Here is a 24,684-nt window from a genome sequence, read left to right on the forward strand (position 1 = left end):
AGCAACGACCCTGGGACCCTGATCCACCGCAGCCACAACCCCTGGTAAGCAATAAGACGCATGGATTATAAGAAGCCCCCTCAATTTATTAAAAAAAGTTTTTTCCTATTTTTCTCCTCAAAATTTGGGGTGCGTCTTATAATCCGGAGCGTCTTACAAAGCGAAAAATACGGTATATGGAAAAAAAAAATGCCTGCTGCCCCCCTCTGTAGGTGTCCCAATTGTTTGATGGTTCCCATGTCAATCCCATGTGCAAGATTCTCAAGAATTGGTATACCTTGTTCCATTTTTTTTGGTATCCATATGAAATACAGATTATTTTACAGTAGCACAAACACTGCCCATGTAAAATATTGCTGTGCAAAATTATGGTGTCACTCGTAAGTATAGAAATCTTCATAAAATAATATGAAAACCATATTAACGCACCATTCCATTTTTATTTTATTGCTGGAGTGGTGAGTGGTGCTACTAATGTATGTTTCATACCCCTAGAATTATACTTACCAGGGGCCGTCTTCATCTGTTCTTGTCACCGCTCCGGTCGTCTTCTGCATTGTGATCTGCCGGATCGCTCCAGTGTTTGATGGGCGAGTTGGAAGTCATTTCTCAATGTAAGTCCACGAGAGCCAGAACGAGGCCCACGTAGACTTATATTGAGAGCTTGTAAGCGTTAGCTGTGACTTCCGGTCAGTCAGACGTTGCGGTTACAAGATGGTGGAGCTGGACCGGAACGGCGCCGGGAAGAGCAGAAGACAGTGGCTGGTAAGCACATTATCATGGGCAGGGAATGGACATTAGTGATTAAAAAAACACCGAACTGATGCTTTAAGAATTCATAAGATATGAAAATAATACAGATCAGCAGTAAAGCTGTGTTATTGTGAGGTCAAACACATGGCCTTCATTTATTTTATTTTGACACTTATCGAGGTAGGATGACATTGTATCCATATAACAGTAAGGATCCAGAGTCTACTAATTACCCAGTAATAGGCACGGTTGTGTTCTGCACTTTTTTACTAACATTTCTTTAAATTGTATAATGTAACGCCATTGAACGTGTTTTATATTCTCTGGTATGATCAAAATGACATATTTATGTTCTATTGTAGTTTATTAGTGATGGGTACGCCGCTCACTTGGCTACTCTGGAATTTAGTCACCATTCCCGTCCCAAAAAGAACAACTCCCGGATGATCCTGAGGAAGGGTAGCTTTGGTTTACACACGCAACCCGAATTTCTAAGAAAGAGGAACCACCTGCGAAGGACTATGTCTGTTCAACAGCCCGAACCACCCTCTACAAACCCCAAACCAGAGAGAGCACAGAGTCAACCAGAGTCTGACAAAGATCACGATCGACATTTAAACCCGCTCTCTTGGGTGAGGAATGCGAGTCACAAATTTGAGCCTTCACCGTAACAAAGACTTTGTGGTGTTGTTGGGTTAAAGTGCACATAGGCCCCGGAGAATTTCAAAGAAGCTGTGCAGCGTGAAACAGCAATATGATGGATCTGTGGTGGCTTCCAAAAAGATCCTTCCCTTCACTTAACTTTGGCCAAGATTTTGGGGGAAAATTTCTAAAAAAATATATTGGAGTCGTGGCACTCAGTTCTTCTTCACCTTCTAACATTGATCAGAAATTATTTTTAGGACAGCAATGAACATAACAAATAACACATGCTGGATCACAAAAACTTTATTACCCTCTCACAAATACAGATTTGGGAAAATTAGCATAACAGAATTTGATCAGTAGCATTACCATTACTTAACTTTTTTTTTTTTTAACTGCTCACGAACCAAAAACAAGTCACTTGTGTGCACAGGACATCAACACACATATACATCCCACGAAAAAAGTCAACGGAAGGCTGAAGATTGCCAATGACATGAGCTCTTCTAAAGAAGGTATCTTTCTGTCTTTGGGTGCAACTTTTTTTTTTTTTTTATCTTAAATACATGTATTTTGAGTTAAAAGCCATTTTTGCTATTGGGTTCTGAAAGTCTGACTAAAGAGTTTGTGACTCTTATCTCTCTTTTTCTGTGTTCCTATCAGCTGATTTATTACCACGCACCATGTCAAAACTGAATGTACAGGGGAAAAAAAGAGCCTGTAAAAGCCAAAGGATGTAAGATTTTTATTGAAACCCATTGCAAAAGTAACTTTTAGCCCAGAATACATGTATTTAAGTAAAAAAAAAAAATTATATATATATATATATATATATATATTTTTTTTTTTTTTTTTTTTAAAAGGTAGCAACCCAGCCCTTTAGTACTTCATATGCTAATAAACAGCAACATCCATGCAAAATAAAAAAAAATTATCTTCTTACATAGCGATGACATGTTACATTCAGGCCTCTGTTACCCAAGTTTTTTTGTACAAAAACCTTTAATGTGAATTCTTTTAGATGGGGAAATAGAAGAAATGACTATGAGGCTAGGGATATACGGTGATGTTGGCTGCAACGCTTGTTGTGCGACCAAGTTTCACTCGGTGCCGCTGCTACATTACAGCACAATACAAATATAAGGGGTCACATTGTGACCGAGGGTACTGCGACTGCAAAAAAATCCAACTAAGTTGTCAACGTACCCTCAGGGTTGCAATATGACCATATTCACTTATACTGTGCTGTGGCACCAAGCGAACCTTGGTAGTGAACCAGGTGCCATAACCAAAGGTGCCTTGTAGCCCCAGTCAAAAACTCAAGATTTTCCATATGGAGAGTAATATTTTCCATTTTCTGCCTAGTATTTCATATAAAAAGGGAAGAAGCCACTTGCAAATTGGTTTGCACTGACAATTGGTTAGTCTGTGCCTAGCTAGTACAGGTATTTTATGCTCGAGATGTCTATATTGTCACTATTCCTGATAGGTTGTAGTTTACTTGTGGACCAAACTTTATGTATAGTCATTTTATGACTATACTTTACTATCACCAGTTCAAAAATGCCTAAATTTATCTTCATGGAGTCATTCCATTAATGGAAGTCAAAATGTCTACAGTTAACGTCAGGGTCCCTCAGTTTTGGTCATATTATGCCGTAAATCAGCCAATCTGAAATGTTTAGTTTTAAGGGAAAATTTCAGCATTGACCTTTTCCATTCATATTTATGGCTGAATTGTATTATACAGAGCATATTTGTGGACTAAAATCCTTTAAAGAAAACCGAAGTCTAATGGGGACAGGTGGTAAAGTTTATTACAATTTTCTATTTGATTGAATAGGAGGATATATTGTTGATCGGGGTCGGAACACTTGATGTCCAGCAAAACATTTTTTAGGCAAAGTTCAAACAAGCATACAGAGAAAATGGCGGATTTACAGCCAAGAAAAAATACAAAAACAGATGTTTTCTCATCTGTAATTTCATACGTATGGCATTTGTTTTTATATATCTGCAGTGAATAAAAACTAATATTATAACAGTTTCCTTTGTAAATAATGGCAAAAATCAGATTGTATATGGATGATCTGTGTGGGATACAATTTATTTTGCGCGCCCATAGACTTGAATAGGGCGACTCATCCAAAATACATAAGAAATTAGGGCATCCTGAGATTTTTTTCTCATGTGGACATTTAGGTAATCTGAACAGCCCTATTCAATAACATTTGTGCTTTCAGTTTTTTCCATGGACAGCACTCAGACCGAAAATGCGTTGGTTTTTACGCAGCCTTAGACAAGTGCACCTTTGTTCCAAAATTTGTTCTTCATGTAAATGAGTCTATGACAACATGCTGCATCATAAATGTCTAAGTGTAACGGGAGCAGCATTGTCCGGTGTATCTACAGAACCAGGTTCATATATCCAACCTGTAACTTGGAAATGGGGATGAGCAAGTTGAGAGTTTTGCCTTGTGAATTAGTTTACATTTCGATGGGCACTTAATTTCATTAGGCAAATTATTTGGCTATGTTTGAGGATTGTACTTTTAGAGATTAAGGCAAATCATTTTTTTTGTATCTTTTATATAAATGTAGTACAAAAAACACTATTAAAAAAAAAAAAAATCAAATAACCTCAAATATCTCCCGCCAAATCCCAACCCACAAGAGGAAGAAAGAATATAAAAAGCACATTGGGGGCAATGTCTAATTGTAGACAGTAAGGGCTTATTCATATTGTTGTGTCTTGGTGCATTTTTCTGTGCAGAAAAAAACGCACTGTTTTACAGCAATGGTGAGTTGGATTTATAAAATTCACATGGTCCTTGTGTTTTTTTTGAACATTGCTTCATTAAAAAAACAAAATGCAGCAGGCCAATTCATTCAAAATGTATAGGCGTAGTCAGACGGCAAAGTCGGAGAGCAGTGCACAGACAGGCTGGCGGCTCTCCCGACCCATAGAAATACATAAAGCTGTCATGCTAGGGAGAGCAGCCAGCCACTGCTTGCACTGTAAGATCTTGCTCCGATTTATACGGCTGTCTGACTGCACCCTTACTGCGTGTAACTTCCATTGTGGTTTACTCACCATAGTCTGCATTTTTCATATAGAAAGAAATGTTAAGCTAAAAATAGCTATGTGTGAACATACCCTAAGACAAAAATGATACAAATGTATCAGTGGCTCATACTCCTGATGAAGTTTGTAGATCTAAGGTCTAGACTCTAGTCTGTTTACTCCACTCATTGCTTGACTTACAAATTTGTTGCACAATGTCATTATAACAGTTCCACTGTGCCATGCCACCATGTCCAGTGAAACGAAAAAGTGTCTAAAACACATACGCATGTTTGTTTTGTGGCGCAAATGAAGCCAGGATTCTGGTATATTTGGCTTAGTAAATCAACCCCATTGTACACTATAAAGTGGCGATTCTCAAACATTTAAACAAAAACTCCCAACGGGCAATGCCGTGATGATTTCCCACAAGGAAAACATAACTTTGTAAAACAAATTAAATTATTTAATTAAATGATAAAGCCTTGGCCTGTTTGTGTTTCTTGAGGACAGGCTTGGGAAACAGTGTTGTGTTCTGAGACATTTGTAAATCAGGCTAAATGACTCACTAATCTTTAATGATTTAACATGATATTAATAAGTCATTATGCACTGATGCGATAATTACAGGTTTGTTTCATGTTCTTTTAGATGCAATTTCAAATCATTCCTCTGCTGTTTAAGTGATTGTATAATTGTAATCACCAGGTCAAGGCGGATCACCTGATAATCATAGGTGAACTTTAAATAATTAAAGGTGTTGTCCGGTCTAAAACTACAAGTCTGCAGTCACTCTACTTGGCTGCAGACTTGTATATCCTTACAGTGTGCACACCGCATGCAGTGAGGAATCTCAGGTGCTGGAGGTGGCGGTTATATGACTGCAAGTAGGCAGTATGCATACTCCCAGTCACAATCAGACTAGACTGTATCCTGCTTGTTCAATACACTTGCATTGAGTGAAGCCGCGCCCATCTAGTCATAATGTGGCTGAGAGTATGCAGATTGCATACTTACGGTCACATGACTGCCGTTCCCGGCACCAGAGAATCCTCTCAACGTGCAATGTAAGGATATACAAGTCTGTTGTCAGGTAGAGTAACTGCACACTTATAGTATTACACACCTTATTATTTTGTTACTCAATGTCGTGGTCGACCACTCACTGGGGCTGATGTACTTACATTTGCACTATAGATAAATTTAAAGGGTGACTCACTGTGCACTTTACACTTCATAGTAAATAGCGCCACCATCTGGTAAAAGAAAGTCTCTCACTCCATATTACAACTTAATAGAAAATCTTGGTATTATAGCTGACTTATGCCCTATGAAATCCTACCTGTAGTGCAGTTTTCCCTATCTTTGCACTTCAGAAAATGATCTTTATTTATATGGAAATTAGAGTGCCTGGTGCACCTTTGGCATGGTGCTCAGCGCCTCATTCCTCCCTCTCATACAGCATAGAATTGGACTGACAGCATTCACTTGGTCAGAGCATGAGCTGTTGAAAAGTAACTGTGGTGTGCGCACATGCAGTGTGACTGAATAAGCAAGTGCATGCACACACAGCCCTCTCTTCACTCTGCTGCGGCCGCTCTCTACACTGATGGATACATCAATATAGCAAGCGGCCACAGGAGAGGAAAGGGCTGGGAACAAGTCCACATGCTCTTGCAGTCGCACTGTATGTGCTCACGCCAGAGATTTCTTTTTAGGCAGTCCTTACTCTTGCCAAGTAAGAGCTGTGTAACAAGTTGCAGGGAGGCAGCGAAGCAAGCTTAAAGGGAACCTGTCATCCCAAAAATCGAAGATGAGCTGCGGCCACTGGCATCAGGGGCTTATCTACAGCATTCCGTAATGCCCCCGATGTATCCTGAAAGATGAGAAAAAAAGGTTATATTATACTCACCCAGGGGCGGTCCCGCTGCGGTACGGGTCCGATGGGCGTCGCGGTCCGGGGCCTCCTATCTTCATACGATAACGTCCTCTTCTTGTCTTCACGCAGCAGCTCTGGCGCAGGCGTACTTTGTCTGCCCTGTTGAGGGCACAGTAAAGTACTGCAGTGCGCAGGGAAAGGTCAGAGAGGCTCAGCGCCTGCGCACTGCAGTACTTTGCTCTGCCCTCAACAGGGCAAAGTATGCCTGCGCCGGAACTGCGGCGTGAAGACAAGAGGACGTGATCGTAAGAAGATGGGAGGCCCCGGACCGGTCCGCGACGCCCATCGGACCCGGACCGCAGCAGAATGCTGTAGATAAGCCCCTGATGCCGGTGGCCGCAGCTCATCTTCGATTTTTGGGGTGACGAGTTCCCTTTAATGAGGGGGAAGAATGGTGCACTAAGCGCCTGGCAAGGGTGTGCAGAGACCCAAATAAAGATTATTTTCCAAGTATAAAGATAGTGAAAACTAAATCCCCTATATGACTATGTACTTAGCTTAAATTGTGCTTCAGGGGTGACAGACTTCCTTGGATAACCGCAGTAGTAAACAATCTGCTATAGAGGTAGCATATGGACAAATGCCCTAAAGTCCTTCTACCTCATAAGAAGCTGCTATTATTATACATAGAAAATGGTAGGCTTGGAAAGGTTACAGATTTTTCATTGGGGACCTCATGAATTAGTAATTAAGAGCACCTCAACCTGTTGAAAAAAAATTGTAAGTTCTGAAATCTTTGAAAAAATATGTACAATTTCTCCTTATGCTCTGGTGATACGTTTTTGAATATTATTATTAATGTTGCATTATAAGAGCTTATATCCTTTACTAAGACTTTAACCAAGGTCTTCTTGAAGAAACCGCGCAGTGTCCTGCTTTGCCTTGTTATATATAACCAATACTGAGTCATTTTATTAAAGTGCACTGGAATCTGTCAGGTTTCCCTTTGAACACTGCAAAAACAGTATTTAATGTCATGATTCACATCAGTGGTGTAGTACTAATGGTAGGTTAGCCGTAGATATCACTCTAAATACTCAGCGTTACCTCTCATGAAAATTGGTGTTGATCACTCATTAACCACTAAACCTCCTAGTGCCTCTTGTACGGAGTGAGAAAGTGCAGGGCAGCAATTACGCAAAGACAAGGTTAATGCCTACTGTCGCTTGGTTGACCAATCAGACCTTCCCCCGATAGGTCATTACTCTAAATGGACCAGGAAACCTCTTTTTTTTGTAATGTTGGGAATCTGCAGTGGACATACAAACGATCCTACTCGACAGAGGCAGCGTGTATATATAATTACCAGCTTCGTTAACACTTCCGTGATATTTTTAGTCAAAGCTATGACAGCAGTTGGTAGTCTGTATATGCTTTCTCTTTACTAGTTGTTTGGTTGGCTACGTCCTGTTAGATATGTTCTCTATATAAAAAGGTATAGTTGTTAAACGTTTACTATAGAGCATGGCTGATGCCACAACTTGAATTACGCACCTTTTATTAAATCTGCAATAATCCACTTACAGCTTGCTGGGTTACCAACAGGAGACGGTTCAACATTGGGGCTGTATGGTGCATACATATAGGCAAGAAGTTATGTGGAAGCCATACCATAATTCATGAGCAGGCAGGCTACTCCTTTATATCTTATTCATTACTAATAGTGTTTATACATCAGTGATAGGCAGATTTCTGGGCTATTTCCAACTGTGCAAGTTATCACTCAATCTACAGGAAACATGTTCATTTACTAACTGGGGGTCCACTGCCGAAACCCCCATCAATCCAAAGAATGGAGCTCTAAAGTGATCTATTGACAGTCTATAGGACTGCTGGAGATAGATGACCATAGTGTGTAACTATCAATGAAAGTCCCATCACAATGAACGGTATTTCAGATCTGTGTTCTTGGGATTAGTGGTGACCCCAACTGTCAGACCCCCCGTGATCAGTAAGTTATCTCCATAGGACTTGTTTAGACGGAAATTTATTTTACCCACTGATAGAGTGCCACGAATTCCACAGCGCTTTACAGACATCATCATCACTGTCTCCATTGGGGCTCATAATGTAAACCCTATTCTTTGCAGTGTGGCAGGAAACCAGAGTACCTGGAAGAAACTCACGCAATCATGGGGAGAACATGGAGAATAATAGTGATGAGCGAGCATGCTCAAATAAGATGTTATCCGAACATGCTTGTGTGCTCATACAGTGTCTTCGGCGTGCTTGAATACCATGTTCTAGTTTCCGTGGCTGCACGTCTCGTGGCTGTTCGACAGGCATAACACATGCAATCAATCAATACATGTGTTGAGGCGGTTGAAGAGCCGAGAGTCATGCAGCCGCGGGGACTCGAACATACTACTCGAGCATGTCGAAGACATTCGATTAGCACAAGAGCATGCTTAGATAGCACACTTGCTCATCACTAGAGAATAACCTTTGAACGCCACTAGTGAATAACAGGGCACATATTCAAAATCTGCTATTAAACTTTTAGAACACTAGTCTGCCTAGACATCTAATTAACTTCTAAGAAAAAAAAAAACTGCCAGGAAAAACGCAAAAAAACCCTATATCCATAGAGATTTTATGCACCGCTTCTTCAGACCCTACACCAAGCATAAAACAGAGTGTTCTCTTAATTTTGCTCCTACTATTGACTGGTGTGCATCTGTAATGTTTTCTTTAATATTCTCACACCCCTGATTATTTCCTATAGCTCAGTGTACGGATGTCTGGTGAAGAGAGGTTTGTTAGACTTTAGCACACCAACACTGCCATCTTCAGGATAGTCTTACTAAATACTATATGAATCAACGTGTACAGTGCACGGTTCTCTGCGCATTTATTTTTACCCTAAATTATTTACATTTCAGATATTTTTTCCAATCCATTTTCTTTAGATTAGTGCCTACAAAATAAGTTCCAGGATTTTCTTTTTTACTTTACTGTAAATTAAAAAAAATGTGTCACGAAAAAAATCTCAGAATCACTGGGATCTGTTGAAGCATTTCAGAGTTTACCCCTTCAAGGACAGACCTTTCTAAACAGCCTAATGGCTAATAAATTGGAACGTCAAATTGTGTTTAGACAAATTTTAATGTCTATCGATATTTAAATTATTTATTGATGGCTAGAAAAGCGAAATCTGCTACCTACCCCCTTCACTTCCAACCATTTAAAGACTCTTCTACATTATTTTCCTGCCTGAAGCCGGTACAGAACAGCTGAAAGATGCGCAGACTAGGAAATTTTCAAAAACTATGTAAATCCCTTGTAAATAATTTAGTCTAATCTCATACAGAAACCTAGAACAAATACACGACAAGTCAAAATGTTAAGGCTCCCCTGATGGTAACCCAGCACCCCTCATAGGACTTCACATTTACACAGGATCTTCGAAAATCAGTTTTGTATAATGTGTGTAAGGGACTTCTCTGCCATACTATTACCCACATGGCATGTTCTAAGCAAAGTGATCTAAATAAAACAGCTACTTCAGTCTACAGTGTTGATGATATGTCCGCCTACGTGTTTGGTACTGGAAAAGATATCTTATTGCTTGACCAAAGTATTCTTGTTTTAGTGTGTGGCATGTTATTCCTATTTCCAGGTGATTGGTGTCAAGATTTATATACCCACTATTTTGTGTTCTGACATGGGGAGTCATGAGTCTGAGCCACGGAATATAATGTGCTTCTCAGGATGAATACCATGAAACGGCCTCGAGAAGTCGTACATTGTGCTATGTGGTCAAAACGACAGCTTGATCAACGGGGTTCCTATTCGCTAGTCTGGTACCCAAAGTAGATCAAATCTCAAAATAATGTTAGAGAAGGGTTCAGCAACTTCAGGACAATCATCAATCGCATTATTTCATGAGAATTTAGGTGCCGATCCCTAAACTTTCAGTAAACATTTACACCCCATTCACATGCTCTTGGAAATATCTAGGCTACTTTTATGTGCTTTCAAGTAAAAGATACTGGAGCCAATCTTCAATTATAAAGGCTTGGATATAATGCAGAGCGGTACAACAAAATTGTCAATTAGGCCACCAACATTCATGTGTGCTTGGTATCAATGTGATGATGCCATCATTTTCTAAGAGGGCAATTAGGTCCACCAACATGTTAGAAGAATGACCACATCCCAATTTAAAGAATGTATTGATTTATTTATTTAATTCCCTTATATAGCGCCATTAATTCCACAGCACTTTACACACATTATCATTGCTGTCCCCAATGGGGCTCACAACCTAGATTCCCTGCCAGTATGTCTTTGGAGTGTGGGAGGAAACCGGAGAACCAGGAGGAAACCCACATAAACATGGGGAGAACATACAAACTCCTTGCAAATGTTGTTCTTGGTGGGATTTGAACCCAGCGTTGCAAGGCTGCAGTGCTACCCACTGAGCCACTGTGCTGCTACATCTATATACTACCAGATAGTGGAACTTTTTTTTTTTTTTTTACTAATTGTCAATTTCTGATTTCAGAATTTCTGTGCATGATTATAGAGAATCTTGAGGTTCTGTAAAAGGTGTTTCGCACTAAGATTAAAACCGATGGGAGCAGTTACCTTTTGCTGCTCCAGCATGGCCTCTCTGCTGCAGCCAATCACCAAGCTGGAAGTATGAATAATATTAAAAAGTAAAAAGGGTTCTCCTGTCAAAAGGTATGTGCAGCAGTGGTAGCCATGTGTTTAATCAGTAATAGACTGCATACACACCCAAGCCCTAGGCTCCTTGCTCTGGAGGGCTCAACTGGGCTAGAATCAGTGACCTCCCTAATCATCAGTGACCTGACTACCGAGGCAGTTGATTAACCGCTCCTGACCCTGTAGCCAATCTTCTGTCTCAGTATTCAGATCCCTGATGGTCAGAGACATTACCACTCCAGGCCTGGGAGACCCCTCCACTGCAGCGATCCGAAATCAGGGATGAGTGTGCAATCTTTGCCGTTTTAACAACCTTGGCTGCCCACTGCTCACGTTACCTTTTGATTAGAGAACCTCTTTAAAGTTTAGTGGCCAGAATGAAAATTGGTAAAGATTAGGAATAATGTAGCCTTTCTATTTTACTTGTTCCAATATGAGATTCAGACAGTATTACATAACAAGTGCTCATTTGCTTCATAGCACGGAGCTAGTTACCGTACTTGCAGTTTACTAATGAGTGCATGGTCTTCGTTCGAAGCATCTCTTTCTCAGACTGAACTCTCGAGAATTATTTTGCATTATGCCCCAATACAAAACATATCCAACTCACACTATTAAAAATACATGACCATGGTGCCTAAGGAGCGTGAGAAGTTCAGTGAATGCGAGTGTACGATGAATGGTGAATGTTTAATAGACTAAGGTCTCTGTCTTTTAGTATCCATCTGTAAAGTTTTATGATCTATGTGACAGGTGTAGGGAGCAGGTGCCCATGATGAATATTCATAAAGGTCAAATTATATCTCGCATAGTGCAAACTATATCATACTACAACAATTTTTAATGATGGCTCTAAAGCTCTCTGCCTGCAATCATAGAATAAAATTGTGAGAGCAGTGCCACCCCACCTCACCTGCTTGAAACAAAGTCATCAGAGTTAGCACCAGTGTCACTCACACTGCTTTCATCACTGCCCCATGAGGTAATGCTTTAAAGAAACAAAGCTGTGGGCTAGTGGTGAGCCAGCGCTGCACTCACCTCTCCCACAGCTTCTATCACCGCTATGGATTCTGGATTTTGTCAGAAGGTGCCGGTGAAAAAAACCCAAAACACTTTCATAAGTGACCTCAACAACCCCTACAAAGGGGTCCTCTTCCAGTCAGTGTGATGGGTGAAGCGAGTGCAGGGCCATCTTCCTAATGCAATTAGACAAAACAAAGCACAAATAAAGATTGGCTGTATATGGAAACAAATTGTAATTTCACTTTATTTTAAAAACACCCTAAATTATTTATAAAAGGGCACTTCAGGTATCGGACAAGTGCTTTCAAAAAAATATTGTCCCGTCTAAACAAATCCTTTCGATATGATACATTCAGGGGATTGTCTAGGAAATGATATGTCCACAATCTAAGTGCTTGCTCAACTAATCACTGATCCACCTTAGCTTGTGTTTGGCTGATTGGTAGATTATATTCCCAACATTTGTCTCATTTCTACATGCCGAAAATGCCCAGAATTTACTGGATCCTAATAATGATCTTAATAGAAGCAAGATGGTATCCCAGATCATTATTGCATGACTATCCAAAAAGTGTAAGCTCTGCGTTTTAGCTACCATAAGCAGTTATTGACCACGACATTTCTGTGTTTAGCAAATACAAAGAAAAACAATGAAAGTGCTACCATACCTGAATGCACATGATATTCCTTCACAGACTCATGACCTTCCCACCACCGAAATGAACATTTTATTTTTATATACTTGTGATAAGATGTTTACTTGGTATGTGAACTCCAGTGGAAAAAGAGACTGGTTTCTGGGTCTAAAGTTCTAACTATGCGTCTAGTTTTAAAAATTAAAATAAAATGTGTGTTAATAAAAAGTTATTCCTGGTGACAAATGGTTTATATTTCTTATGGATGCCTTGTAAAATACAGATTGAAAAAAAAAAAAAGTTAAATTTAGTATGTATTTCTAAAATGAAAATGTACAATTTTTACAGCCAGTATACTTTTTGATGTCTATTTGTTTATAAGCAAATACAAATAAAAGTATCCCAAAAAATTTGTTGTCATTGTTTGTATATATAATATATATTTTTAAAAAGACATGGGCGCCTTCCTGAACAATTTATGGTAACAAATGCATTTTTGTCTAAATATTTTTACAACGGAGTTTCATTAATAATTCTGCACCATTTCTCTTCTATAGCGTTTGCTTTGTCCAATCCTGGCTGATGATAATGTTAACGGAGATTCCGTCATGGAGTATGATCTAATGGGAGACTCTATACATTTTAACTTTACTTTCCCTATTCCCTCTGACCAATTTATGACAAAAAGTCAGTTTAAAGAGTGCCTGCCTTTTCAGGTAACTTTTCAAAAATATATTGCCATGTGAACATGGGGAATAATAGTTTTTCACCAATGCGTTTCCTCTGCAGCTTCTGTAATTTTCCATCCTCTCTGCTCTAGTGGGTGCAGACTAGCTATTTTGTTTCCTATCAACAGAAGGATTTTATGGAGCATGTTCAGAAGCAGGAAGAGTATGAAAGACAATATTCAGCAGCATGAAGGATACTATACAATCAGTACTGAGCTATGTGGCTGTGAATCCAGTACTGTACTGAGGTATAACTGTTGCTTAAAGCAGTAGCACAAATCTGTATGTGTTTACTAAGGAAAGCGCTCCTCACTCCTCCCATGTTTATAAAGTAAAATTGTATTTGTAAACTGACACCTCATTGTGCTGGCAGTTCGCGTTGACTTCAATAAGACAGATTTTAGCCTTTTTATTTTCCAAAGAATGGATGGGAAGTTCTTGAAGCAGAAGAAGAAATAGCTCGTAAGTGGAGAAGTAAGTAGATTTATCTGATAAGATATACAGTATATGACAAAAGGGAGTACACCCCTCACATTTTTGTAAATATTTTATTACATCTATTCATGGGACAACACTAAAGATGACACTTTCATACCATGTAGTCAGTGTACAGCTTGTATAACTGTGTAAATTGGGTGTGCCCTCGAAATAACTCCCACAGAAATGTCTAAACAGCTATCAACAAGCAAGTACAGCCCTAAGCAAAAATGGCCAAATTGTGCCCAAAGAGTCAATATTGTGTGTGGCCACCATAATTTTCCAACAATGCCTTAACTTGCTTGGGCATAGAGTTCACTAGCGCTCCACAGGTTGCCACTGGAATCCTCTTCCACGACATCAAACAGCTGGTGGATGTTAGAGACCTTAGGTCCTCCACCTTCCATTTGAAAATGTCCAATAGAGTTACTGACTGGAGACATGCTTGGCCAGTACAGCACCTTTTTTACAGGAAGATGAGCCAGAAACCGAAAACACACTCTGCCTCATGGATGGACCTAGTGTATCTCTCTTTAATTTCAGCGAGTCCATCTATCTCACATCAGACAAAGCAGAAAACAGCTGTGGTAAACATACATGAACAGTACCCGGACCCCATTCACTTGGGGCCCAAACATCCAGTATTTGCCATGCTGCCAAGTGCATGACAACGCAGCAAACATCGCCTCTGATCAGTGGTAAAATCATTACTACAAATGACAGAGCAAGCCCACAGCTGCGATCGGAGGTAAAAAGTTTACCTCTGATCACTGGCGTAGGCTGATGTGACTACTACTCCCATCAACCTAGACATCTACTGCCACTAATAACAGTGAGAACAGTCACAGCTGATGAGAGTATTCATTAGGTGGCGCCTGCGCTTTAAATATAATAAGCAACGACAACAAAAAGGGGGGGTGCCCCCCATTTCTGACAACCAGCAAAGCTGAAGCAGACAGCTGTTATTCCCAGTCTAAAAATAGCAGACCGCAAATGCCCAGAAAAGGCGTATGTATTAGAGGTGCCAATTCTGGAGCTTGGCCTGGCTCTTCTCACTTGCCCTGTGGGGGGTGATGTATTGTCCGGTGACATCAAGCCCACGGCTTAATAATGGAGAGGCGTCTATAAAACGTTTAATCCTATAGTTATATTGAAATAAACAGCCAGAATAAAGTCTTATTTAAAAAAATAAATAAAAATAAACAGTTATACTCACCTAATGCTCATTCCACTGAAACATTAAAAAAAAACCATATCCCTTACCTGTCCGTCGTTCTGTCCCACATCGTAATCTATGTCTGGGGAATTAACAGTTTTCAACCTGGACGGAGCCAAGATGCGATCATCCAAGCCGAGAAGAGAGGAATGAGCTGCAGTGAGCTCAGTCTCAGTGATTAGCAGTGAGGTCATCGAGGTTACTGCAGGACACGGAGGCTGCGTTCCCAGCTGAGCCCCTGAATTGCAGGGACCTCTGTGAGATCACCGCTAGCACAGTGAGAAGAAAGTCTCATGGTGCAGCGGTGAGTTCACAGGGAGAAATTTCTCATTTCTACCGGTGAACTGTTGGAGATCAGCGCTGCATCATGAGACTTTTTCTCACTGTGCTAGCGGTGACTCCACAGAGGTCACCACAGGGCACTGGCCTGGCTGGGAACGCAACCGCCCGTGACCTGTGGTAACCTCGAAACATCATCGTTAGTCACTGAGGCTGAGCTCGCAGAAGCTCATTCCTCAGTGTTTCTCAGCCTGGACGGTCGCATCTTGGCACCATCCAGGTGGAAAACTGTTTATCCCCAGACATGGATTACGGTGTGGGACAGAACGACGCACAGCTGAGGTAAATGGTTGTTTTTTATTTTGTTTTCTTACAGGAGACCATGGCTTCAGTGGAATGGGTGTTAGGAGGGTATAACTGTTATTTTTAAACAATTTGTGTTTTTTTTTTTTCTCAAATAAAGGACTTTATTTTGGCTGTGTGGTTATTTACAATACAACTATAGGATTAGTCATGGATAGGTGTCTTATAGATGCCTCTCCATTACTAATAAGTGGGCTTGATGTCACCGGACAATACAAAGGTGACCTCAACCCCACTTGCCACCAACACAGGGCAAGTGGGAGGAGTCGGGCAATGAGCCAGAATTAGTGCATCTAATAGATGTGACTTTTGTGGGGGGCTGCGGGCTACTATGTTTAGGTTGGAGGTGGGGGTCAATGTCCAAGGCCCCTTACCAGCCTGAGAATACCAGGCCTCAGCTATCTGCTTTAGCTTGGCTGATTGTCAAAAAAGGTGGGAGGGGGGGGGGAACACAAGCCGTTTTTTTCTTTTTTTATTTAAATAATGTAAAATAAACCCCCCAAAAATACGGACACCCCTCCATTCATGAAAAACTATCTTGCCAACGCAACGCTGACAGATGATGGTTGCTAGGTTGCCCGTAGCTATATGTTTTGCCTGGCTGGTTACAAAAACACAGGTAAACCCATGACGTTTTTTATTTATTTATTTACAGTGCAGGCGCCGGCTGATAAAATGCTCCCATCAGCCACCACCTGCTCTCGCTGTTATTAGCGATTATTAGATTCCCTTTAAAAAGACGGAGGTTGCTTAGAGCAACACAAAATACAATGCAGATGTGTAACATCACATTATTTCTCTCCTTTTCATGAACTGATTGGACAGGTGGCTGCATAGTACGATCCCTTCTCTTTTGGGTCATTCCACATCTAGTGGACCAGTTTTAAAAATCGTCCCCACTCGACCTTCTCCGATTTTGCTGAAAATTTATAAGGATGTACATGTATGTTTCAAAAGAGGTTCTGTAAATTTTTAGGGCCAGATCTCAAATACATTGGGCACTGTTGACCTTTCACTGGAGGTTCCACCAAGCCTGCCGCTTCAGCTAAGAGGATTTTGCAAACTTTGGCACATAGCCATTAGAGTTCTATACTGGCTATGATGCTGAAATTTGGCATACTAGCTCAACTTTTGCTGCTAAACACGATAAAATTATTACCGGCTATGACAAAACAATATTTGGGCCGCAATTTTGTGTCAAAGTAGCTTGAAAAACGCGTCGCATAAAATTTATGCCAAACTTTGCCCATATATAACTCAAGACCAAAAACCAATAATAACTGGTGCTTTGCCCTGTACACCAAACATCTACATGACTTTGCATTGCTGCAATATCACAGTCAAAGCATATGTATTTGTGGAAATATTCACACCCACATATGATGAAAAACTTAAAAAAAACAAATTGTACCTATTTTTAGGTCAAATTTCTCAAAAAGGGTACCCCTAAAATATATTAATTCTGATATCATTAGAAAGAGCACATTTTTCTCTACAAGGATCATTGAGTTTTTATTTTTGGAGTCTCTCAGTTTAAGAAATGAAAAATGCCACTGAACATGGTGTTATTTATTAATACGCAATGAATGGTAACTGCAGTATTCAAACCCTTGCGTTGGTCCATGGTGGTTATACCACAACCAATTCCCTAAGAATTGGTATTATAATCCTATTAAGAATTGTAATAATGCTGTCTTTCGAGAATTGGCAGCCCCATCGCCTAGGAGCCATGGCCGATAGCCGTGCAAGGCGAGCCTCGGGCGGTCTCTTTATCGCAGGTTCCGAAGCCTGAGGGTGGGTGTCTTTGCCTAGGATCCCAAGCCTAATATTGGGTATCTTTTGTTGGTTCCCAAGCCATAATGTTCAGTCTAAGTGGTCTGGAATTGATGCTGAATTTGCAACATAATCGGTTCAGAGAAGGTGTGTTGTCGGCCCATTGATGTTGCAGCTGGTGCTGGAATTATTGCAATGATTGACTGCTCGGGAATCCAGCATCTATAATTTCTCACAGGCCAGTGAAAGAAGTTAGCTGGTCCATGAGGATGCATAAAATTTATTAATGCATCATGCTCGTCGACAGAAATTTCAGAAATATTTCCAAATCCACCAGTTCCTATTGTAAATGCAGGCAATGTATTGCCCTGGCTGGAGGTTTACAATTGGCACAAAATTTCTGATCTGACAGATCTATGTACATGGGCAATGAAAGATGGTGGGTCATTTGACACCCTTGAAATGCGAATCTTTTTGTCATCAAGTGGCACAAACTGGTGATTTTCTCTTGTTCCAGCAATTGTATGTCCATCTTTGAACCTTTCCTCTTGAACTACCCGTATTTCGTCAATTTTTTCTTTTGGAACAAAAAAAAACTTGATTCCATGCAGTTGCTCATTGCAAAAGTTGAATAAATCCACCGGGGTCAGTATTTGGTTTTCAGTTGGGCGTTGAAGACTGGCACGAGCTGCCAACCTCTTTGCTGTCCCTCCAATCCCATCACAGGGTGACTTTCCATGACTGGTACCAAAAAAATTCCATTCAGCGCTGATATTGAAATCAGCATTGTGGTGGCACAAGTTGAGAAAATTTTTGAAATTTTTGTACTGGGCTGCAGATCCATCGCCGAAGTAGTGGATATGACGAATCCCATAGATGAGAGTCTTGAGATACTCCACAATTACTGTTAAGAAAGTGTGGACTGCAACTGTGTCATGTTGTGAGTAATCACTGATTATGCACAAGCTGATGTTCTGCGCAGCTTCACCATTTAACTCCTTGAAGTAAGTTACAAATGGGTGTACTGTAGCTTGACTATTTTCCCAGTGGAAACCTTGAATGGCATCTTGAACAATAAATGAGTAATTTTCAGCAAAGTCCATAAGGATCATAAGCTCTCCAGGTCTCAGATTTTCCTTCAACGATTTCAGATAGCAACTTTGATGCTTGGCGATGTAGTGATGGCTACAAAGTTTAGAAATTTTCAAAACCAATTCTTCAATGAAATCTTCTATAGTCAGTTGTTTGGTATCAAGCGTGTCTCGATCAGTGTGAATCCATTGTTTGAACTAAATATCTTCAGGGTCACTGTTGACAAACACATTGACTAGAAATTCTTTTAAAACTTCAGGACCCGGGCATTTATCACAACGGCCAAGCATACAGTCCTTGGATTCAATTCCACAGACCATTTTGCATATGAGCTCTTTGTAGTCATCATTGATTGGGCATGCTGCAAGCAATAGTTTGACATTTTGGTGAATGGTACACACACACACAAACGGAATGTGTTCCAGCAGATCCAACGGTTACGCACCACTTTGGCCGAAGCTCACAAAACTTGGAAAATCCAATTTGAGGGCCATTCCGATCCCGATAGGCAACAAACATTTCCCTCATATTGCTCAGTAATAGTCGCTTTTGCATCTGCTTTTTTTCTCCTGCTATTCGCACTGATACATAGTCTTTTGTACCAGGGCACATTCGACTGAATTCATCATCCTCAAAAAATGCCTGCACCTTTTTCTTCACTTCCTCAGAAACTTTCTTGCCACACTTAATTCTAGGTAAGGCTAAGATCCCATGTTCACATTTAAGCTTTCGAGCTTGTTTGACCATTCGTTCAGAGACACCGAATTCGTCTGATATAGCCTTAATGGACCAACTTTTAGGTGCCAATGTCAAGATTTGGACCTTTTTGGACAGCAATGGGCCGACAATATAGCTTTTCTGAACCGATTATGTTGCAAATTCAGCATCAATTCCAGACCACTTAGACTGAACATTATGGCTTGGGAACCAACAAAAGATACCCAATATTAGGCTTGGGATCCTAGGCAAAGACACCCACCCTCAGACTTCGGAACCTGCAATAAAGAGACCGCCCGAGGCTTGCCTTGCACGGCTATCGGCCATGGCTCCTAGGCGATGGGGCTGCCAATTCTCGAAAGACAGCATTATTACAATTCTTAATAGGATTATAATACCAATTCTTAGGGAATTGGTTGTGGTATAACCACCATGGACCAACGCAAGGGTTTGAATACTACAGTTACCATCCATTGCGTATTAATAAATAACACCATGTTAAGTGGCATTTTTCATTTCTTAAACTGAGAGACTCCAAAAAAAACCTCAATGATCCTTGTAGAGAAAAATGTGCTCTTTCTAATGATATCAGAATTAATATATTTTAGGGGTACCCTTTTTGAGAAATTTGACCTAAAAATAGGTAAAATTCGTTTTTTTTTAAGTTTTTCATCATATGTGGGTGTGAATATTTCCACAAATACATATGCTTTGACCGTGATATTGCAGCAATGCAAAGTCATGTAGATGTTTGGTGTACAGGGCAAAGCACCAGTTATTATTGGTTTTTGGTTTTGAGTTATATATGGGCAAAGTTTGGCATAAATTTTATGCGACGCGTTTTTCAAGCTACTTTGACACAAAATTGCGGCCCAAATATTCTTTTGCCATAGCCGGTAATAATTTTATCGTGTTTAGCAGCAAAAGTTGGGCTAGTATGCCAAATTTCAGCATCATAGCCAGTATAGAACTCTAATGGCTATGTGCCAAAGTTTGCAAAATCCTCTTAGCTGAAGCGGCAGGCTTGGTGGAACCTCCAGTGAAAGGTCAACAGTGCCCAATGTATTTGAGATCTGGCCCTAAAAATTTACAGAACCTCTTTTCAAACATACATGTACATCCTTATACATTTTCAGCAAAATCGGAGAAGGTCGAGTGGGGACCACTGGTCCACTTGACACGGAATGACCCTTTTGCTACTGCCTTGAGTAATGAAGATAATAAAATTATCCCTGTATTAAAAAAAAAAAAGTCATCTGAAAATAAAAAGAAGCCCACACATGCATTTTTTCAGAAATGATTATTATGATACAGAAGATATACACACTTCCAATAATATCACAAAGTACAAAAGTGTTTCCTTCATTTCAAGCATTATACAAATAGGTAGACAAGCCGATTGCATTGCATATTAAATATTGCTTTATAAAAGTGTACTGCTTTCGTTTAAAACCTTAGCAATTCATTAGCTTATGATAATCAATATTAGTAAAATCAAGAAAAGTGGCTCCAGCTCTGCAGTGAATACATCACTTTGTTCAGCATACTCTAGATTATGGGATTTTTTGCCAGTTTATTCATATATAATTTTTATGTGCAGACAGGTATCAATAATTTGGAGGACATATATTTGCCCTGACTCCGTTTAAGGAGACAAGGCCAATTTGAATTATGAATGATTGCTCCAAAAAGTGCCTGTCAGAAGCTGCTGAATGTGACCCCATACACCAGCAGGTTTCAATAATAACCGCATATGAAACACTACCCATTACATGCTCATTCTTTCTTCAAATAAACCGTTAAGTGAATATTAGTGTTGTGGATAAAAGTCGTTTGTAGCAGAAAGATACAGTCAGAATGCACAGGACACACGTCTCGCACAGCGCTGCGGTTAGTAATGGCCATTCGGACATACAAGTATAAAAAAGACAAAGATGGTTACGCATCGTGTATCGTTAACGCGCGCCAATATTGCCAATACTGGTTAACGCCACCTCAGTCCAGCCTTCAAGTGTACGCTGAGGTTTCCTTGTACTTCTCCAAGACAGCCGAGAATGGTGAGTACAACGCAGGTTTTTGGTCATTACACTGTGGTAATTTAAAATAGCTTCTTTCCTGAGGACAAAAAGAAAAAAAAACAGACAAACACGTGGGATAAATATATATATTTCAAGATTCATGCATTTCTTACCACAACCATTCATCCAAGACCCAAAAGAAAAAAAAAAAAAGAACCATATCCTCAGTAGAACGTGTGATCATTCATACGCTTACATTGTTTTGTTGTTTTTTTCTTTACACGATCAGTTACCCATTACACATGGGTGATTGGGAAAGAGAATAGACACAGGAAACATTTTCAGGACCAATGAGGTAGATAGTCATTTAGTCAGTATCAGCCAGGAGATAGAGCAGAGTTGGAGCAGGAGGAGTATGAAAAGCTTCATTGCCAGGTTGTGTGTGTGAAGAAGGAAGATTACAGCCTAGTACGGTCAGATCTATCCCTGGACAGCCCCAAACAGCCTCCCAAGCAGGGAACTAAACATTCCTCAGGTTTTGAAAATAAGTTTAAAAATACACAAAAAAAAGCCCGACAGTACTAAGGGGGATATGTGCCCTCTCAGGATCTGTTTACATGGACTGATGGGTGACACACTACAATCGCCACAATATTAATTCTATATAAAAAAAAATAAAAAAAAATAAAAAAAAAAATCGCTCAGTGAGCAAAAGCTGGCCTGGGTTTCGGCAGTGCATCGTCCGGTATGAATGGGATTCACACTTTTGCTCACTGAGCAATTTAGTATGTGAATGATTTTTTTTGCAATGCACTTAAGATCACGTCACTAGATGATAATCATGAAATTAGCGTTTATTAACCCCTTTCTGTCCTCGGATGGAATAGTATGTCTGAGGACAGAACCCCCGCTTTGATGTGGGCTCCGGTGGTGAGCCCGCATCAAAGCCGGGACATGTCAGCTGTTTTGTACAGCTGACATGTGCCCTCAATAGCGGCGGGTGGAATCGCGATCCACCCGCCACTATTAAATAGTTAAATGCCGCTGTCAAACTGACATCGGCATTTAACAAGCGCTTCCGGCCATCGGGCCGGAAATGCGCGCATCGCTGACCCGTCACGTGATCGGGGGTCAGCGATTCGTTGGCATGACAACCAGAGGTCTACTGAAGACCTCTATGGTTGTTGATGCCAGATTGCTGCGAGCGCCACCCAGTGGTCAGAACTCATAGCAATGCAGTAAATCTACTACATAGGAGCGATCTGAGCTTCGCTCCTACATAGCAGAGCCGATCAGGCTATGCCAGCTTCTAGACTCCCATGGAGGCTATTGAAGCATGGCAAAAGTGAAAAAAAAAAAAGTTTTGAAATATGAAAAAAATAAAAAATATATAAAAAGTTTAAATCAGCCACCTTTCGTCCCATTCAAAATAAAACAATAATGAAAAACAATCAAACACACATTTGGTATCACCGCGTTCAGAATCGCCCGGTTATCAAAAAAAAAAAAAAAAGGGGGGGGGGGGGGGGGGGTAGGGGAAGAGGGACAGCACAGCCGAGTTTAGCTGTGTCACATTACAAAGACTTTCTACCTGTCCAGAGGAGAATGCTCAAAGAATGAGCAATCACACTAATGTCTGTTATGCTAAGTTTATAATCACTGTGCAGTGAGAGCAGAGCGAGGTATCCCAAAGGTTTCTCACAGGATTAGCCCAAAACAAACTTTTGTGTGAAATGTAATGAAAGCCAGACTTCACTGCAGAGTGACTACAACTTGCCTCAGCACAGCAGACATAAGTGTGATACTGACACACTTCGTAATTGAGAGAGCTGATGGAAGGGTTTGTAATGTGACACAGCTTACCTCAGCTGCAATGCCCTCCCCCCACAAGGATTGATGCAGGATTGTAGACCAGTAGATCAGGGCTGTATCATTACATCTCACACACTGAGAAACCTGCTAAAAGGTATGGCGGGGGAGTTTTCTTTTCCTGCTGTGTTGCTCCCTGCTTATAATTGGTCAGTATCATACAGGAAGAAGTACACACCCCCAGTGAAAACTGTCTAACACCCACTTGGACTTTACTTTGTTTTTCTTTTTTCTTAACGCATTAGCAAGCAAAGTATTTGGCACAGAATATCTCCGCAAAGATCCTCTTTAATGAATTGAAGATAAATGTAAATGACAAACACATACCAAACATTTATAGATTCAGTCCTGGAAATATGACACATGTGATCCCAGTGTATGTAAAAAAAAGTGTTAAAGGAATACCAGCGGTCTTAGGCTACTTTCACACTAGCGTCAGTACAGGCCCGTCGCAATGCGTCGGGCCGACGTACCGATGCAACCTGTGAAATTTCTGCAAGATGTGGGCAGCGGATGCAGTTTTACAACGCATCCGCTGCCCATTCTGCAGTCCGGGGAGGAGGGGGCGGAGTTTCAGCCACGCATGTGCGGTCGAAAATGGCGGACTCGATGCACAAAAAAAGTTACATGGAACTTTTTGTGCCGACGGTCCGCCAAAACACGACGCATCCGTTGCACGACGGATTCGACGTGTGGCAATCCGTCGCTAATGCAAGACTATGGAGAAAAAACGCATCCTGCGGGCAACTTTGCAGGATGCGTTTTTTCCTCCAAAACGACGCATTGCGACGTGCGTTACCCGACGCTAGTGTGAAAGCAGCCTTAGCGTCAAAGGTCAGTGGTTTAAAGGAGAAACGTAGATATCGAGGTGGGTTAGTAAATAGATCCACGTCATGCAAAGCTTTATAGGACACACTGAATAAAACTCTGGAACTTTACCTGCCAAACACATTCTTCAGTTATCAATGAGAGAAACGATCATGTCGCTGATAATAGATGGAAGAACAATACATGTCAGCAGATTGTTTGGTGCACGTTAGGCCAGATTACTTGGCTTCTTCTAAAGTCATTGCAGGAGCTTTTCAGCATAGTGTAGATTGTGTCAGTGTATAACACACCAGGCCACAGCATTTATTACAAGTGAGCTCAATGTTTTAGTTTTTAAGGCCCCTCCTATGCATTACACTAATGTCAGACAAATCAGCTGGTATTAATGAGCTCGGTGGACAAGCCAAAGTGTATGAGCCATCAGAGATGTCTGCCGGTGGCATTCTCATAGAGAACAGAAGAGCGCTCCCGTGTATGAGAGAAGGGGACGAGATGGCTGGCGCCGAAGCATCATTCATTCAAGCATGTCTGACTTTAGAAGTTCTGGTTGCCACAAACCAGCAGATATTGGTTGGGATTTATCTCCAACAGCGCATA

General features: G+C 40.7%; 2 protein-coding genes across 5 annotated transcripts in view; one reads left to right on the top strand and one right to left on the bottom strand.

Annotated features, from left to right (window-relative positions):
• PITPNM3 (PITPNM family member 3) overlaps positions 1 to 6,452 on the top strand; it is a 791,724-nt gene extending 785,272 nt beyond the window's left edge. Inside the window, exon 19 of the mRNA XM_077294388.1 lies at positions 1,116 to 6,452. Coding sequence (XP_077150503.1) covers positions 1,116 to 1,424 — 309 coding nt within the window. The 3' untranslated portion in view covers positions 1,425 to 6,452. The remainder of the gene's footprint in view (positions 1 to 1,115) is intronic.
• Positions 6,453 to 20,663: 14,211 nt separating this feature from the next.
• PIMREG (PICALM interacting mitotic regulator) overlaps positions 20,664 to 24,684 on the bottom strand; it is a 52,955-nt gene continuing 48,934 nt past the window's right edge. For 2 of the 4 annotated variants that reach the window (XM_077294393.1, XM_077294392.1), the window contains exons 5-6: positions 24,199 to 24,245; positions 20,664 to 21,487 (exon numbers count right to left, since the gene is read on the bottom strand). In XM_077294393.1, the coding sequence (XP_077150508.1) occupies positions 24,215 to 24,245 (31 nt within the window). In that variant the 3' untranslated portion in view covers positions 20,664 to 21,487; positions 24,199 to 24,214. The remainder of the gene's footprint in view (positions 21,488 to 24,198; positions 24,246 to 24,684) is intronic. The other 2 variants (XM_077294391.1, XM_077294389.1) reach the window with 1 other exon arrangement.

This window comes from Ranitomeya variabilis, chromosome 3 (assembly GCF_051348905.1).
Source record: "Ranitomeya variabilis isolate aRanVar5 chromosome 3, aRanVar5.hap1, whole genome shotgun sequence".
NCBI lineage: Eukaryota > Metazoa > Chordata > Amphibia > Anura > Dendrobatidae > Ranitomeya > Ranitomeya variabilis.